This window comes from Diadema setosum, chromosome 1 (assembly GCF_964275005.1).
Source record: "Diadema setosum chromosome 1, eeDiaSeto1, whole genome shotgun sequence".
Taxonomy (NCBI): domain Eukaryota; kingdom Metazoa; phylum Echinodermata; class Echinoidea; order Diadematoida; family Diadematidae; genus Diadema; species Diadema setosum.
This window is the reverse complement of record NC_092685.1, coordinates 47,652,944-47,672,779: the sequence shown is the minus strand read 5'-3', so window position 1 is coordinate 47,672,779 and position 19,836 is coordinate 47,652,944. Positions and strand designations below refer to the sequence as shown.

General features: G+C 40.2%; 1 protein-coding gene across 1 annotated transcript; it reads left to right on the top strand.

Moving 5' to 3' along the window:
- Positions 1-3,467: 3,467 nt before the first annotated feature.
- On the top strand, positions 3,468-17,052 carry LOC140242341 (uncharacterized). Its single transcript, XM_072322103.1, has 10 exons — positions 3,468-3,590; positions 6,019-6,104; positions 6,739-6,835; positions 8,274-8,862; positions 9,604-9,661; positions 10,276-10,392; positions 11,385-11,521; positions 12,011-12,212; positions 12,979-13,042; positions 14,204-17,052. Exons 1-10 carry the CDS (start codon positions 3,468-3,470, stop codon positions 16,934-16,936), a joined length of 4,206 nt encoding a protein of 1,401 aa, XP_072178204.1. The 3' UTR covers positions 16,937-17,052.
- The last annotated feature ends 2,784 nt before the right edge of the window (positions 17,053-19,836 follow it).

Here is a 19,836-nt window from a genome sequence, read left to right as displayed (position 1 = left end):
GATGACATTGCAAAGTCGAAAGCTATAGATTCTTCATCCGTTTACACTTTTGTTTAAGGGGGAATACGAGGACATTCATTTTCATTTCCTTCTGATTGTCTCAAATGAAATAATTTGGGATCATATTGGTCGACTCGTAAAAGGTAATAGAAACTGTGATATTGAGTATTGGCTAGATCTTTCGGAGGAGAGACGGGACAGGCACCAAATTCTTCACCAAACAAGAATGAAGCTTCGTCTCCTTCTTGTTACAAAGCAATGTACTACTTACTATATACAACTAGGAACTATACAAACATTTTGTAGTACAAACTGGGAGGTTTGCTGACCAATGAGGGGAGGGGTCAATATAAGAGTAGATGGTATCCCCCGCCCTCCCCCCCCCCCCCCCCCCCCGGCAAGAATCTCCGCCGGTGGAACTCTCGGAAAGTCATGGGGTTTTTTGTGATTATTTCAGCTTTTTTTTTTTGAAGAACCATAGCCGCCTCTTCTATACAGCGAGAGATTAAAAGTACATTAAACATTAATATTCTCGTACATTTGAACATAATCAAATACTACCCAAACACACGCACACAATATGACATATTTGATTTATAATTCACACATAGTTAGGTCCACGAAATGTGGACTTGACCTTCCTCGTCGAACTTCATCTACCCCACGTTCGTATTAAGATATACAGATATAAAGCAAAAACAAACAAAACAAAACAAAACAAAACAAAAACAAATATTGTGACGTAACCAGAAGGGGTATCTTAATTTCTCCAGAAAATATGTGTAGGCCTACCTAATAATGAGCATAGTGATAATGCTTGTTCAAATCATTACCATTGTGGTAGATATTGCTTTTGCCAGCAGTTATAGATTTATAACAATGATATAAACAATGACAACAACATAGAACAGTATGGCATCAACAATAATGACAAATGATTATGACTTTGGCTATTCTCTGTTTCTATTGTAGTATAGCATGCATGCCAAGGACACTATAGCATGGTATCTGCCAGTGCATGACCATGCTGCACCTCATAAGCATATCATAAGATTATCATATCTGAAACCTATATAGGTAAACCATATAGCTGAGAATATACTGATAATAAATAAATAATAATAGCAAATGATAACGCTAAACATCAAGATGTTCTTATCGTTAAATTGTTAATGAGAATAAAGGTAAGATAGCAATAACTATCATCAACATCAGATTGATCTTTAGCCTATAATACGTATAAATCGGTTTCACAGCTGCATGTTTACAAGAGGAATAGCAAGAGAATTAAGGAGCTAAATTGGTCTTCGCAGCATGATATTGTCTTCCAAAATTGAATGCAATTGAAAGGGATTGAGACCTAACTCCAGGTTTCTAATATTTTTTGTGAGATGATAAGAAATCTCTCATGAAACATGAAAGGACATGTAATTCCAAGAGGAATCCACTATTATTCATTTGACGAAAATTGGTTTTGAAATATATATGGCTGAGATATCCAAAACAGAGAACGATCCTAACAGAAAGGTGGGACCTGACTTTTTAATATTTCGATCGCTCTGTTTTACTTTCTCTTTGGATATCTCAGCCATTCCAAAACCAATTTTCATCAAATGAAGTTTGAATTCCTAGATTGGTATGCTCTGTGCTATTTCATAAGTGGTTTCTTGATATCGCTCATTCCTCATCTCTACCGATACTAAGATTGAAGCTGACCTGTAGTCGAGAAGCGAGGTGCCCGAGATTGGGTAGCAAAGTCAGCTGTCACTGTAATAGATGTTAGAGCGAGTACACGGAGAATGCGTGCTCATCATCTGCATGCTGAAATCGAGTCGGCCAAAGTGGCAAGGTGAGGGATGAGTTCTGAATACGCTTGAACAGTCATGACCAATAGCTTGAATTTCAGTCGTACGAGTGTTGTTTCAATGGGAGCAAGTGCATGGATCACATACCGATTGGGCCTACTCTATGCTTCATGCAAGTAGATTCTAATATACTGATTCAAATCAGGCCGCGAGAATGGAATTCAGTTCCATCTAAATCTAACATGCGATTAGAGAATAATGGGGTTTTAAGATTTCAGTACTTTCACATGTTTTAGCGTGGCTTTCACGAGTCATGTTACACTTGTAAGACCACGTACATAATCATAGATTAGGAGAGGCGACAATGCAGATCAACTCACTGTATAATATTATCATAACAAATCAGATCTTAAATCATCTTTCAGATCATAATAATTTATGTTTAATAAACTTATAACATAACAAGCAAACAAACAACTTTACATGCTTATAATTTTGTTATCCCCCATCCAGTTTCTTGTATTTATACAGCTCTTTGTGATAATTCATAGGCCCTACACATGTTCATGTGAATCATCATGTAAACGTAGTATTGTAGGGACCCCCTACTGTTTGTTGCTATTTTTAATCTTAGTTGTGTTTTGTTAATATTTTACCTGATTGAATAGAATACATCTTAATTATTTTCAGCACTAGCTATGATATGACTGGAGACACTATAACATTGCACATCACGCTGGGTATTTCATGAAGAAATGAGTTTGCATAATAGATATGAGTCAAGCCACTCGTTTCCCTCGTTTCATCTCTGTCATTTATTTTTCTTCATATCTCCTTGCAATTTCGTCCAGTCTTGCAATGAAAATATATGAGAACACATACTAAAGGGCTTTTTACACTTGTAAATTTTTGCTTAGCCCCGGACTATCGGTGGGGCTAAGGGGGGGCCTTAGCCCCACCGATAGTACGGGACTATCCTTAGCCCACTTTCTGTTTACACTCGTTTTTGCCAAAGTGGGCTAGCCCCACCGATAGTACGGTACTATCTGGCCCTGCAAAATAGCAGGGGTTAGCACCGCAATTGCGGTGCTAGCACCGCAATTGCGGTGCCAAGCAAGTGAGTGTAAACAGAACGAAAAAATAATCCTGGGCTAAGCGACGGAGACGAAGTGCGACCCTCACTGACCAATCAGAAACGAGGTAATCAAGTGCTGCCGGTGCGTGCGTGTACGTGTACAGTACACAGCGTAATTATGAATATTCATGTGGTTTGGAAAGTCCGGGGCTAAGAAAGACGAGTGTAAAAAGGTCAGTTTTCTCCTTAGCCCCGGACAAGAGATAGTACGGGACTAATTGGCGAGTGTAAAAAGCTGAAAAAATTGGTACGGGACTAACGATAGTCCTGGGTCAGAGAAAGTCCGGGGTTAAGAAACACAAGTGTAAAAAGCCCTTAAGTAGGCCTAATGACAGTGCTTATCAATCCGTCGTATCGCATTGTTCAAGAACAGAATCACCATCGCACGCACAAGTACGAAGCGCTGCTGGTGATAAGCGTGTCAACCAATCAACGATCGCCCAGCGAGCGACCGTGGGATTTTCAAACTTTGTGTTGACATGATATGACGAGAGAGTGACTGCAGCTAATAAAACATCGTTGCCAATATGACGTTTTCTTGGGAAATCGACGACGTTGAATCACTTCAGCTCATCGTAAAACGAGAACTGAAAAACTTAGGTATAAGAATATCCAAGAAGAAAGACGTAAATCGCAGTTTTCAGGCTCACGTAAGTTTGGAAATTTCGATGTTTATTCTTCGTTTGTGATCAGATGGTGATGATCTGTGATGTGGTGCGTGTAGCAATGTGTGTTGTGGGTTAGTCCCAAACGCGTTTTCCTGTGTCTTCCCAAATACGAAGTACGCGTACGCCGACCGACCGTACTGTGCCTGGCTGCGGCTGTTATGGAACACCACGGTAGCCGTTGATCAAAGTTGATGGTCCCTAATCTATTTAAACTCGGTCTAACAAGTTAGGTACCGGTACGTAAAGTTGAACCATCGTCTGTGATCATCATCTGGTCACATTATGAGGGCAAATCCATGAAAAATGTTACCCAGGGTGAGAAAGTGAAAATCAACATGATCCAACAAACATGATCAACAATAAAAGTTAAAACATCAAGAAACATCTATTCTCAGTCTTTGTTTTACCCTGGAAATATTCAGGAAGGGTCATACTCATAGATAGCATAGAATTAAAGAATAGATAACTTAAACTAACTAACTAAACTACATCTAAATTCAGACAGAAAAATTAATCTGTCTGTCATGTCTGTCCGGAGGAGTCTTATATCAGTTCGGGAAACCCACTCACAAGGGGGGCCCCTCCTTATAAGTAACCCGTCCCCCTTATAAGTAACCCTGTCCCCCTTATAAGTAACCCCCGGGGCACCCCCTATAAGGAGTCTCCATGCTTTTTTGCAATGCAACGCGAAAATGAAAGGACTGCGGCAATTCGCTTGATTATGTCCATAAAGCTTCACAAGTTTCCTAGTTACTCACGAAATTTGAGCAAAATCGGTTCGAGGCATCATATCTAAAATCATGTATTTAAATGCGATGTCAAACGGCCCATGCGAATGCTGAAATGCGAGCGATTACTGGCGTGAGTGTCGCCAGGCGCGGCGGCGCGGCAATGCTTGAGTGCAGACGTGGCGACTGAGTACGGAGACTTTCGTTCATTCAGGTGGCTTTGATCAAACGACCCATGCGAATGCTGAAATGCGAGCGATTACTGGCGTGAGTGTCGCCAGGCGCGGCGGCGCGGCAATGCTTGAGTGCAGACGTGGCGACTGAGTATGGAGACTTTCGTTCACGAAAGTCTCCATACTCAGTCGCCACGTCTGCACTCAAGCATTGCCGTGCCGCCGCGCCTGGCGACACTCACGCCAGTAATCGCTCGCATTTCAGCATTCGCATGGGTCGTTTGACATCGCATTTAAATACATGATTTTAGATATGCCTCGAACCGATTTTGCTCAAATTTCGTGAGTAACTAGGAAACTTGTGAAGCTTTATGGACATAATCAAGCAAATTGCCGCAGTCCTTTCATTTTCGCGTTGCATTGCAAAAAAGCGTGGAGACTCCTTATAAGGGGTGCCCCGGGGGTTACTTATAAGGGGGACGGGGTTACTTATGAAGGGGGACGGGATACTTATAAGGAGGGGCCCCCCTTGTGAGTGGGTTTCCCGAACTGATATTACTAGAATCATTTTTTGACTTTTTATCGGCTTTCCTCGGGAGGGGATTCCGTTAAGCTGAAGCCAGACACAGTCTGTGTGGAACATAAACGAACCCCAGCGCAGGGCGCTGTACACAGTAGGCCCTAGGTTCTACGTGTTGGGGTCGCTGCTGCGGTTACGTGGAACATAGCCACGGGCCACGCGACGACCACAATACAGACTTATCTTTCGGTCAAAACTAACTGCAACCAGCACGATTAGACCTGATTGCGAACAATTTTCAACAGTTTACAACAAAGGGGTGGATCCATATCCAGGAATTCTGGAAAGGAAGGGGGGTGCAAAATGAAAAAATAAAGGGGGATGCACGTGCCCCCTTTCATTTTCTTCTTTAAATTTCTTTTTAATATTCTAACCAAAAAACAAGGGGGGGGGGTACCCTTGGCGCCCCCTGGATCCGCCACTGCAACTGTACGAGAGGGAGCGCTAGCCCCGTAGTATGGAATTTACTGCAGGCTACACTAGAATAGTATGTCATATCGTGCTACAGCCCAGTCGCTGTAAGTAGAGCTGTGTGCTGTATTCGCACAGCGTACTATTAACAGCGTCTGGTCGGGCTACTATATGATGAGACAGAAAAATCCGTCTGTCTGGAGGAGTTTTCATCATTTCTTGACAACGGCTCTCCTCGGAGGGGATTCTGTGAAGCCAGACGTAGTCTCTGTGGAACATATCCCCACCGACCAGATACAGACCTTTCTTTCGGTCAATACATGTAGTAGTACTAGCTACAGCTGGGAACAGTAGTTTGAAGGCTTTGGCCTGATAATATGGGGAATGTATGCTGATAGGTAACGACAGCTTGAGAAGTTTGTGTCCACGTCAGTATACTCATCCTTGTCACAATGTCGTTTATTTGTCTTAGCCTTTCACACATTACAAGTGCAGACTTCGTATCATTTCTCCAGGAGTCGGCAAATACATTGGCACTATTTGGGAAGACCCTGAAGGCATATTCCATCATCAAAGATGAAAGCTCCCATTGCTGTGTTCCAAGGTAAGTATATTGATCTAGGTTTGAATGTGAATTGAATTACTGTTTGATAAAGCAAAAATGATTTACAGACAGAGCTAAAATGGCAATATACCAAACTAATAGTCACACGCATACACTGATCATGATGACCAGTATTATACAGCAATATCATTCTAAAGATTATCCCGAGTAAATCCATGAAGTTTTGGAACATTTTATTTTTTGTTTTTTTTAAACAATAACAGAGCTGCCAAGTCTCCCTGATTCTGCAGGAGTCTTCCCTGAAAATGTCAAAATCTTTTTATATCTGAATAAGAGAATATTAAAATCTCCCTGATTTGGGAATTATTTTTGCTCATTGAAATGCATGTAACACATAGATATCTCCCTGATTGCTGTGTGGAATCTCCCTGATTTTGATGTGGGAATGTTGGCAGACCTGCAATAATCTCTGATCCTTTTACATAAAAAGAGAGTATCCATTACAAACCTGAGCCTAAAGATACTGTTTCATTTAATTAAATCTAATTCCTATCCTATAGCTATTGTGGAATATAAAGCTCTATATGTGTGATAGTGTAAAAAATTGAGTACACATACATGTATATGCATGTGTACGAGCTAAGCCCATGTATCTTAATACCTCTCTTTAAAGGTTTCTGGTAGAGTGCGTCACATTTCTTGACAAGCACCTGAAGCAGGAGGGTATCTTTCGTGTTTCTGGCTCCAAGGCAAGGCAGAAGTTGCTACAGGTAACTTGATATGTTGTGTGATTATCTTTTGTTTTGTTTTCTCACGTCTTGTTTTTGCTCTTTCAACTTGACCCTTGAAAGGAATGTATTGAATTGCTACAATACTGTAGTCCCTTTCTTCCTCAAAACTGCTACTCAGTGAAAGTATGTTTTTGAAGACATTCTTTTACAGCTGCGTTCTATAACAGTACAAACTGCAGGTCAACTGTAAAGCATTCCTGTTAGGTAACCTGGGTAATGTTTTGGCAATCCAGTAGATTTTTTTTTTTCTTTTCATGCAGAGGTGTCACACTTGTGTCAACTTTTTGGATAGAATGGTTGCAGTGCATGTGTATGATTGATGTACCATACAAATGCACTAGTCCGCTAACACAAAATTACTTGGAGTATCAATTAGCTAATAAAGGTCTGTCCATGCCTACAATTGACAATTGTGTCATCTTGCCTCTGTATCAGAAAATGTCATTTATATCTGTGATGATTGCATCATGATGAATAATCACATGCAACATTTTTTTAGCCTGTTTGTTTGTTTTTGTTATGTATTTTTGTGTGATAACATGTATTGATACTTTTTGAAGGAGGACTTCTCAGAGATGGATTGCATACTTTCGGCAGGCTGGTGGTCGACGAGGGATTTGAGCATCAGATATGGACAAGCTGATTCTTTAAAAATATTAATTATTACTATTATTTATTTATTTATTTATTTTTTTTTTTGCATGACATCCTAAAAACAAAAATTTTGAGCACTATGGCTGAATTATCCATTCCACAGGAAAAAAAAACCAAAAAAGAAACCAAAAACGTATCAGGGCAATTATCCCCCCCCCCCCAATACTGGTTAGTGATATAAGGTGAGAGTAAAGAGTAGGGTTAGGGTTAGGGTGTCAGGGAAAGGTCTGGGGTAGATGCCCAGGGGTAAAGAAAAAAGAAGGCACTGTTGTCATTGTCTTTGTCTTTACTCTCACCTTTTAATTGCCCTGATACGTTTTTGGTTTCTTTTTTGTTTTTTTCCTGTGGAATGGATAATCCAAAATAGTTCTTGCCATGGTGCTCAAAATTTTTGGTTCTTCGATGTTCTTCTCCAGAGGGGCCCACATACTACAAGCTCTGTCTTTTTAGTGGGTCCCTCCATTTTTCGCACTTAAAGCAACGGTATACATGTACCTCACTTTGATCACTTCTGTTTCTTTTTTACTATACAATGTATGATTACTATAGGTCTTCAGTTGTTATTGTCCTTTCATTTCACAATGTTCTACTTACCTTATTCTCTGTTATTAAATGAAGTGAAACATATGTTTTGTCGAAAAATGAAATAAACTTTGAATTGAATTGAATTGAATTGTAAAACATGGCAGCTGCACACTCCTTTAAGTAAGAAAATCGTGGAACATTGAATTGAAGTGTATTGCACATGATTTCTTTCTTACAGCAAAAACTGGAGAATGGCCACCCGATTCCTCAGGATGCCACTGCAGCTGATGTCTGCAGCCTCTTCAAGCAGTTCTTCCGGAGCCTGCCAGAACCGCTGCTCACGCCCCGCCTCCAGAGTGCCCTCCTGAAGGGCCACCAATCGGATGATGCCACGGAGCAGCGCTGGATCATCCTAAACATCTGCTACCTCCTGCCGCCGCTCCACCTCCAGACCCTGCGATTCCTCATGCTCTTCCTGCACAAGGTCGGTGCCCAGAACGAGCACAACCGCATGGATGCCTCCAATTTGGCGAAGGTCTTCACGCCAAACATCATGGGTGAGATCACACCTGCAGACAAGAAGAATCCAGACAGAGTGATCGGCCTGCAGACGTCGGTCGTCAAGGTGATGATAGAGAATGCCAAACTGATCGGGGAGGTGCCTGATTGGATGATGGACAGAGTTATGATTGCCGGCCACGGCCGTTCAAGAGAACATCTGGATCGTCTGACATCAGAGGATGAGCTGGAGAAAAGTGATGATAATCTTGAGGACTCCAGCCGTTCTGTTAGGAGGCGGAGAAGGAAGAGTGGTTCATCTTTCCAAGGTTAGGCATATTGTGCAAACTCCCTATAAAATGAAATATGTAACATACATTGTATGATCTATCATGTATTTCAGAAACAATATTTCTCTCTATGAACTGAAAGCACAGGGTAACGAAATTTATTTTCAAAATGAGTCAGTTATCAAAATTGCCGACTCCAAAACCAAGTCAAAATTTAATTTTATTGTCATTGATACTTTTTTTCTTTCTGATAACTGATTTTTTTTTTACTTCCAATATTATGTCTGATGACTGCATTTTTCCCAACAGTCTCCCTCTAAAGTCTGAGTTTTAATAATTACACCCAAAGAGGCCAAGTCTTCCTAATTCTGCAGGAATATCTGTGACCAAAAGCAAAAACAAAAACAAAATAAAACAGAACAAAACAATGACTTTTGCCTAGTACTGAATTGTATGCAACACACGCTGTCAGCAATGTTAAATGTGAATGTTACATTGCAACCCTGCATCTGTTATAAGGCAGAATGCACAATTGTATGTGGCCCTGTAGTTGATTAATTGTAAGGTTTTACGTCAAAAGTAACTCTGAACTACCTTGGATATTTGGACCATAATCTACTCATAACGCGGCTGTATGTAAAACACCGGGAATTGATTGACTTCATTAAACTTGAGATAATTGCAAGTAAAATATCAATGAAATGTCATCATGTTAGTAATAGAAGATGACTCTGCATCTTGTTAACACTGCATACCAACATTTTGTAATGTTTCTTACAGTTCTTGTGAATGGTCTTGGTCACAGTCTTGGTATTCGCAATGGCCCAGCTTCTGGTAAGTGTACAATCTGTATTTTAAAACGTGCATTTTCCTTTGATCAAGTGCTATCATCTTATGATGTGGGAAGATGGATTCTACCCAACTTTTAATACAGTGTTGATTTTGCAGTGAAAAGTACTTGTAATTGTTAGTCAAGTGATCAATAATGACTGCTCAAACTACACATACATAATTCTAGGTGGGCCAGGGGTTATCAATCACATTTAGTGATAGCTTTAGTTTTGTTTGTGTGATGAAAAAAAAAGATCTTACTACTAAAACTATACAAGTACGTTGAGCTCCTGGTCCTGTCTGCACCAGCAGCTATGGGAAATATGATAATTAGAATACATGTAGATATATTCAAGTTTTGTGTTTTTATGAATTACAGACAGTCTGCTATTTGTTATAATATAAGCTTTCTCGGCCATACAACCAGCAATTTAGAACAAATTTATATATTATATATATATATATATATATATATATATATATTTTTTTTTTTTTTTTTTTTTTTTTTTTTTTTTTTTGCATTGCACAATGTATACTGACACCTGAAGATAAAGTAGGTGATTTTTTTTTTTTTTTTGTTCCATGTCATTAACCCTCACACAACCTTACAGTAGAAATTAGGAATGTCTGCAGAGCTAATGAGAGATCCTTCATTTATCCCATCTTATCAGAGACACCAAAGATCATGAAGAGGAAAGCTAGTGAGGATCTTGGTGGTTCAGTTCTATCCAGCAAGAGGTGAGATATTCCTCAAGGGAGAGTTGGAATCATTATATTCCAATGGATGAACACTGTGTTGATATTTCACGATGCTTCCATTACAACAAACATGGTTTCACAGAAATTTTGCTAGAACAAAGTAAAAATTCAGGTCCCTATATTATTATCATTAAAGTCTATAGTGCAAAATTCCCTTTGATTATAAAGAAATTTAAATAGGACAAAAGAAACTGCTGGACCTGTCAGTGTTCTGTCTGGCTATGATAATGTCAGCGATGATGATGATTATTAATATTGTCATCATCATAATCATCATCATTAAAATTATTATCATTATTACGATATAATATATTACCATTGTTGATCTTCCTAATGGGAGAGCTGGTATCATAAACTCCAGTGCATGTACACTGTGGCCAAAAAGTATTGTTATGGCTGAACTGTAATAAGGTGTCATGTTGCAGAAATATTGGCGTTAAGGCTGACTGGTGTAACGGTAATATATATACTGGTATATGTTTCTGCAAATGTTGAGAAATCACTTCACCAAGGTTTGTGAATGCCATCACTGGTCTTAGAAGCAAGAAATAGACATGCCTGAGAATAAGTTGCACTGCTTCATAGCCACAACCCATTTGTGTACATCAGTTGGTTGAAAAAAAAATATAGTCATAATGTATTTATTTTTAGAACAGCAATTAATTAATGCAAGTATCACTGACATCAAAATTGTTATTACTTCATGATTTCAGATGTTGACTTCTGCCTTTTGTAATGGCCAGTCCTTATATATAATCATTCTTGTAAGCCTTGTGTATTACCGGAAACTCTCATCAAATGCAGATAATAAGATATGAACTGCATATTCACATTGTCCAATTTCATCAGAGATAACATCTGAGTACCTTTTTCAGTGTGCAATTATCTAAAGCAATTCTATGTGATCATGGCTCATATGTTGTTACCCTACTGATGGACCACTTTTGTGGACGACTCTATGCATTTCCCAGGAAAGCCATGCTGCATAAGATGACGATGGATCCCCAGTTCAGCAAGCCAGGCCTTCATCTCCACAAGTCCCAGCCACAGGGCTCCGGAACACCCGTCACACCCCTCCAGCCAGCCAGACCAGCCCTGGGAGAGACAGGTACAGTCCACCCCCTAGGGTTGGCTCCTCATGGATTCACCATGGCATTAGCGGGTCCTACATTATGAATAATCTCTTCCAACTCTGTTGTAGTTTTAACAACATGTAGAGAAATTGTTACATAATTTTGACATACAGTGTATCAACTTTTACAGAAATAGAGAAAATGATTATATAAATATTTTGAAGATAAATTCTTACCTACCTCTTTATTTCTTCATTTTTATGACCTTGATAGAAGCTTTAAAGAGATAACTGTATCAAAGCAGTAAATTTTACATCATTAAAACAACCATCAACAGTATTTAGTTAAGATATTGACATTAAATATATTGGAATTTATACCTTGCATGTATATGTTATTATATCCTATGTATCCATCACGAATCAAACTACAAATGTATACTGATGTATTAAATTGCATCATAAATTATAACATTTCATTTATATATTTCTCAATCAACGTTTATCATTTTGTGATTGACTCAGATGCCATCACTGCTGACGGGGAGACCCTCTTCCGCTTTGGAACGCCCTCCATCGTCTACGCCGATGACTCGTTTGCGGGGCACACTCCAAGCAGACTGGCCATGAGTGAGATGACCAGCTCAAAGGGTGGTGACCACTGGCAGGAGACGCCAAAGAGCAAGCTGAGAAAATTCAAAGAACTCAGTGCGAAGAAGCTGAAAAGGTACACTTCCCTTGCAGTTGGACTTGGAATGCTGGTCATTAAATCTGAGGTCAAACCTCATATCACCATTTGGCACGTAAATAGAAAAGCAGCATCTGTAAGAAAGCTCTTTTATCTTGTCATAGTTGAAGGTAAATTTTAGTTTTGTATGAAAACCTTCTGAAAATTAAACTTTGTGTTTCTTTCGGAAAGGCACACTTGACTTTGCCAAGCACTATTATGTAGTGGTAAGATTTTATGTAGTGGTAAGAAAAATGATAACTAATAACTGTGGCTTGATACATTGAACATACATATTGACAGTCATTTGACCCAATGATGTTTGAAGGCAATAATGAAATCACATTATTTTCAGCCCGTCAGCCTGAAATTCTTGTGGCTGGTGTTAGCTTTAGTTTTCAATGTAAACTGGACACAATGAAGTGACATCAACTATAACAATTTGAAGAATGGAAAGATCTTTTTGATATGGATGGTTCTAAATTCAAGTGCCATATTTGAAAGCTGGATAAATTTCCACATCTGTTATGAAGCTCATGAAAAGATAACTAGATCCACTGAGACAGAGAAAAATTTGCTGATTCACTTATTACACATCTATTGTATTGCAGAGTATTGTCTATTTTTCTTCCATGTTGAAGGGGAAAATGCAGCATAGTCGTAGGGAGCTGACATGGACACCTTTTTAATGGTGATTATAGCCTATTTGCTCAGAAAAATGAACACCACCAAGCCTGATGTTCTTTTGTTTCCTTTTGCTTTTCAGGAGGTCCATTGTACAAAGTTTTGAGGAAGGTTCTTCTGTTTCAAAGTCTTCAAAGGGAAGCAAGGTAAGAAATACATGACAATATTTAATAGCTAATGTCATCAAGTCATCTTCAGAGCTGGGATCATGCAGAATATAATTGTCCTACTTTTCAATAGATAACATTTGAAAATCATCTCTCTCTCAAAAAAGAAGAAGAAAAAAACAACAACAAAAACTAAACAAAATGAGTTCATCATTCATATGATTCAATAATGCATTTAACATTCAATCCAGTCACTAAGACAAAAATGCTCTAACCAGTAAACACCATTAACCTTACTCTTTAATAACCCGTGAATTCCCTGAACCTCTTTGCTGTGATTTGGTGTTTTACTGTTTTATTGTGATTTTGTACTATGCATGTGCAGTGTCTGTTTGGGTGGAGTACAAAAAATCTCTTTCTTATGCTCCCTTTGGTCATATCAAATTTGTTTTGTTTTCATAAGTCTCATATTTGCTAAATTTATTAGTGATTCTCAAATTGGTATTTAAAACCTTATAGAAATCAAAGTTCCTGACATTTCTTTCTCAAATTGGGAAAATTTTCCAATTTTGTGTAGAATGAATAAATTCAACCACTTCCATACAATCTGTCATCAGATATGCATTGATATTCAGAGGAGCCAATTTTATGACATGGTGATAATCCCTGCAGCCAAAGTCCCTCACGACCTGATGGGATGAGATGATAGTCCATTCTTGATCTCTTACAAGTACCATTTATCATGACAGTGTGCTTCATCTCATCTAAATGATTGTTTTTATCTCTCGCAATGATGACTGATACCAAAACCACTCTGAAATTCATTGGAAAAAACAAACAAACAAACTGAAGCTGAAGTCTGGTATGATGCCATCACAGCAATGAATCCTCATTTGAGCTGTCACAAAACTCAGAGCTAAAACTTGAATCAGTCCCATACCCAAACACAAATCTTGGTCTGGTTGAGGTTAGGACAAAGTATGACAGCAACATGACTACAACAGCAGCCACCATTGCAACAACGAATTAGTTTAGGGTTTCTGTTTTATTGTAAGATGTTGTTATGATAACTATTTTGAGGAGCTATGGACTGATTCTTTGTGTTTATTGCAACCATTGAGAATCTAATATTGAACATACTTGTAGCCCACATGATGTGCATGTGTGTGACTTTACATTTGATGATTTAATATATTTCAGACCCCACTCTGCAAGAAAAAGGACACCAAAGATGTTGGATGGAGGCTGGCCAACGCTTCCCCACCAGAAGGTGCCCTCGACACCATGAAGCTCTTTGAGGCGCCAGTGCGACCAAGTCCAGACTTCAGCAGCCCATCACGGCAGCGCAGACATGTCAAGGCCCCCAGCTCACCGGCCCGGCTCCTCACTGGGGCATCCCCGGACCTGCCCCAGCCCTGCAAAAAGCGAAATGTGGAGGGGTGGAAGGATGCACACACACCCGTGCGTCAGGGAGCGATAAGGTTCTCGGCAGGGGAATCCCCCAGGGTTCTCATTGTGGATATGCATGACGGCCAGGCCCAATCCCCGAAGGTTGTTGTGGTGGACACCCACTCGGCTATTGTAAAGGGGGATGATCTCACTGAAGAGTATGTCAAGAACCAGCAGGTACACACCTCCCACTTGATCGGCAGGCAGCTGGGAAAAGAGCGAATCAGTCCATCAGTGACGGTGTCGCAGAGCACCAGGGAAAAAATTAAGGCTGCAGAAAGTGTCTACACCACTCTTGACTCTGATGATACATTGGAAGCCAAGAAGGGTCCTGGGATAGCTAACTTGCAGGCATCTTCCACGGACAAAGAGCAGACAGCAGGAGCAACAGGGAAGCCACTGATGCAATCAGTGAGTCAGGTTAGCCTGTCCAGTGTATTGTCTGGCATCAGCAGCTGCAGTCAGAAATCAGAGTTCAGTCAGTTTGGGGTTGAAACACTTGTATCATCAGAGAACCAGCAACAGGCCCCATACCTAGAAACTGCCATTGGCTCTCCATGTGTTGTTGAGTGTGTAGATGCAACAACCAGACCACAAGAAGATCCTGTCAGGCAAGACCAGGATGGCATACAGGATGTGGACACTAAGCACTCTTTTAAAACAGCAGAGGCCTGTGGTACTACCCCTGGGAATGCCTCTGATGAGATGTGCAGTGCAAATGCTGAACCGATTTGTACTTCTGGGAAGAGTGACATCGGCAGTGGCCAGGAAGGTGGTGTCCAGGAGTTGATAAGAACTGTGAAAGATTCCAGCAGTCCACCAAACCGAAATGAAGTGGGTTTGGGAGATTCCGTCACTGCTCCTGCATTTGGAAAGCTCTCCAAATCTGAGTCACAAGACAGTGGCAAGGGATGTTCCATGGAGGATCTCAATGAAGTAGAGGGTGATAAACACTCATTGAATTCAGGTTGCCAAGCCCAAACCATTGTGACAGAGGAAGTGGATGTTGGCATTGGGGTTGGAGAGGGTGAGACCGGAGACGTTGTAGAAAATGGAGATGTATGCAAGAGGGGAGAGTCCAATGACTGTGCAGAAATAGTTGGCAAACTACAAGTTGAGGATGAAGGGATTAGTAAAGGAGACTGTACTGCACATTGTAATGATTCCAGCGGTGCAAAACCACCAGAAGAGCAAAGCAGCTGTGGGGAGTTGCTTGATATTGAGATGGATAAAGAAGAGACTAAGATGGGAAGTTCATTAGCTGATTCCTCAATAGGACAGGATCATGGTGGCAGGGACCAGGACATCTTTAAGATTCCTGGGAGCTGTGCCAACAAAGCAAAGGACAAAGATGTGTATGACATTGTTGAAGCTCTAAGATCTGACTTGAAGAAAGCTCCGAGCCAGTCGCAGACATTGCCAGTGGCTGGAGACCTGCCAGCGTGGAAGGGCAAGCATAACGCTAGCATTGTCAAGGCCAACATCAAGCTGTTCAATTCCATCTCGGCGAGTCATCAAGAACTGGACTCCATTTCGAGGGGCGTGGAGAGAAAGCCCCGAACCAGAGGAGGCAGTCAGAGGGAACCGACAATCCATCCCGCACCCCGTACTCCGCTGACCAAATCAACCAGCATGGACAGTGGCATATGCAACGTCACCGCTACCATGGCGAAGGACTTGAGGAGGAGAGACATGAATGACTCCTTCCTGGCAGCTGTAGGAGGAGAACCCAACAAGAAGACAGTATCATCCTCTGCCTCAATGGAGGACATCTCCACACCAAAGCAGACTAGGAGTGGCTCTTCCAGGGCTGGTGGGAAATCTCGCTACCCAATTCATGGGTCACAGTCAATGCAGGACATCAGCACACCCACACATGAGAGCCAGCCCTTGACTCGACGCTCTGAGAGAAATACAAAGGTCGTGCCAGACATGTCAATCAATAAGAAAGGGGAAGATCTTGCATCAACTCCCAAGAAAGCTGACGAGCTTACCACACCACGATCCATCAAACGTCGTCGACCTGTCTCACAGAAGCAGAGGGCAGCCTTCCTGGAGAGAGAGTCTTTTGCCAAACTACAGAGGCAAAAGTCCTTCAACAAAGGGGAGGGCGAGGCCGTCACTCCACCAGTCAAGCCCCTGGGTGACAACAACTCCCCTCAGCTGGGTCGGCCCAGAAGACCGGCACCGCTCGATCCTCGCAGAGCCACCCCACTCACTCCAGTGCACTTGGCCCAGAGGACAAGGATTCGCTGTCAGGGTGGCAGGAAGGCGGTCATCAAGCACAGATCTCCTGTGAAGCCGGTCAAGCGGCTGGGAAAGTCTCCCTCGCCTGCCAGGTCCAGACACACCCCGGAACGGGAGAACAGGACCCCAAAACAGTACCCAAGGTCTCCTCGGAACCCTCTGACGCTCTCCTCACCGCAGACTAGAAAGTCAAAAAGTGCTGTGCCTGTGCATGTCAGAGAAGAATGGGAGTTGTAAACATGGAGCTGATCAGATGAAATAGAATTAAAAAAGGGTTTCAATCCTTTTATTTTCCTGTAGGCATATGAGGAGATGATATACATGTTGAGTTTTGTAGATTTTGGGAATGATCATTCCAATCTCAGAGTGATTTTTTTTCTGTTATTTCATCCTTTTCCTGTCTTTTCAGTTCAAGTCCTATGCGGCCTTTCTAATATTTTAAAGTGATTTATGAGATATTGCAATTTGTATTCCATTGGAGTTTGTTACTGTGATGTCGTAAAGCAAGATGTGATCTTCACTGAATGTCTTCGTTTTTGTTGTTGAATTATGTCTGCATTCTGTTTTAAGATAAGGTTTCTTATAACTCATGCTTGCCTTTTACCTTCATTTCATCGCTCATTCCATGGGCTGGTGGAGATCAGATTCCATAATGTCACTGTTCTTCAGCATCACACGCTAATGTCTTCATTGTCTTCGTGATCTACATGTATGTTAGGTAAAATCTGTCATTACCAGCAGCATAATGTCTGTAGCAAAAGTATTTTAGACCATAGTCCTGAGATGGTGAAATTGCTATGATCGTGAAAATTATGCAAACACACAGAGGTGCCTGATATGTGCAACTCCCTGCCTTAAACTGCAAGAACTTTGCTACGGTGATCTGTCTTTGACTGTGTGAGTTCACAAGACCAATGTACGTGACAACAAATTGTGACTCAAGTCGGCAAGGTAGTCATCAAACCTGTCTGAGGTGTCTCTTCCAAGCTTTATATTGTTATGACATCTGTACACGCTGGTACAGTATCTTTCATACTCGAGTCCAAGCTGTCTCACACTATGGACAGGTTAACCAAAAACAGTTACAAAAATTGAACTCTCATTGAGAAGAGTGCCATAAGATTATAAAGTATTAACCCCATTGTGTATAGCCCTGTAATGTTGGCGCAGTATTGTCCTTATTTAATGTTGGGAACAAGGAGTGGGTATGAAAGAAGTTTCATGAATTTCATTTGGTCTTCAAGTACTGTAGTTCCACCTAGGTGTAATCTGGTTTCCTCAGCTGGGAATTTAATGTTACAAGTACTGTATTTGTATTTAATGTAAATATGATAATTGACAAGAACAGAGACCTTTCTTTTTTCTTTCTTTCTTTTTTTTTTACTGAATTGAATGAATATGACATATGACATTTGTAAGACTCCAGTGAAGAGTTCATGAAGGGTTCATTATATGGTTTGTCACACAGCGTGTGCGTGTGCGCTTTTTTCACATCTTTTGATTGAATTCAATCATTTTTCCACCTGCTGTTTGAATATGATGAGTGTGTGATGTAGAATTTGCTTGTAGAAAAGGTTTTCAGGTGTTGTAATGTGAGCTTGAAGTAAGCCACGATATTAACTCGATGCAGACATATAACAGTAAATATTTTTGTACAGTACAATGTGCCTTGTCCCAAAATCTGTTTTTAAGTAGCAATTATATGTGCTAACAAGTTTGCCTATGTTAATTCTCAATTCTTTCTTCAAATAATAAAGTCAGATTTAGTGTGAATTATGATAATTGATATGCTGTTCTAAATCAAGAACTTAATGAAGGCTAACTTATTGGTGCTAACTTTTTCCCCTATAAATTGTAATAACATAACAACAGTACTACACTTTAACATAATGTGATGTAGCAATTTTGATACTCGTAAAGCATAAAAATGTCAGTAGATCAATTACTTTTTGATCCACAATGTATGTCAGTTTACTGTAATATTTCGTAACACCTAAGATGTGAAATTGCAACAATAATCTAATTTAATGTGTACAGCATTGTTTGGTTTTTTAAAGCTCTTCATTATTAACAGTTTCAAGTCCCATTGGCAACATGTTTGTAGACAAGAAGTCAATAGGATTTTAGGCTTGAGGTCTGATCATGATAATGCTTATCACTACTTTATGGATATTGTATTATGAAAACTATACACATGAAATCCTCAAGATGTTTAACTTGGATATACTGTATGTGTAAGATTATTTTTGAGGGATTGTAACAAAGCAACTACTGGATTGGACAATAGTGGCATTATTTAGAATTAACATCTGTATTTAATTCAAATGACTTTGTACAACACATTCTAAAGGAATTTACTGTAAAATGAGGAATGTTCACATGCATTTTAATTTCGCAAATTTCGAGAGCGCCAATATTTGCGAAATTAAAATGCACGCAAAATTTCTTGTCTGCACTATATGCATTGAACGCCAGTGGCAATTCGCGAAAATTTCATGCTACGAAAAAGGCTGTCGGCTCCAATTCGCGAAAATTTCATGCCGCAAATATACTGTATCATGTTTTTCAGTATTTCCCTGTTAGTCTGTCAGGCTAGTGTAATTGGAGCTGCCAAGAAGATTGCTGCATGGATTGTAGATCAATGGACATTACAGATATTCATGTAATGTTTTTTGTATGTGATTGTAATCTAACCATCTGAAGGATTGGTCATTCTCCTTCCCCTCCCCCCCCCCCCCTTTCACACGCTCTCAGTATGTCACTCATATAGTTTTCTGTCTTTTTGAACAATGACATGATATAGTATGATATTGTATATTAATTGCCAATCTACTGCTTTGCTGCCTCAAAATGTGTGGTAAACATACAGCAATTGTACTTGTACTGGCATTTGAAGTCCTAATGTTTGTGTTATCTCCACATGTTTATCGTATTTACACACCAAGTACGGTGGTAAGTAATGTGAATGTTAATTAGTGTAATCTTTGTGTGAGAGAGTTCTTGAAAGACCTGTAGCTTGCACCATGCCAAAAGCTGCCCCACCCCTAATATTGTACACTGTACTTTACTTTTTTGGGTTATCTCTCTTATGTTGTTTGATGTGGAAAATCAAGCATTTGTGCATCAAAATACAGCCT

Coding starts and splice junctions, on each gene's coding strand:
- LOC140242341 (XM_072322103.1), top strand. CDS start 3,468: ATGACGTTTTCTTGGGAAATCGACGACGTTGAATCACTTCAGCTCATC. Junction 11,522..12,010: donor ACCAGCCCTGGGAGAGACAG/GTACAGTCCACC, acceptor TGATTGACTCAG/ATGCCATCACTGCTGACGGG. Junction 13,043..14,203: donor AGTCTTCAAAGGGAAGCAAG/GTAAGAAATACA, acceptor AATATATTTCAG/ACCCCACTCTGCAAGAAAAA.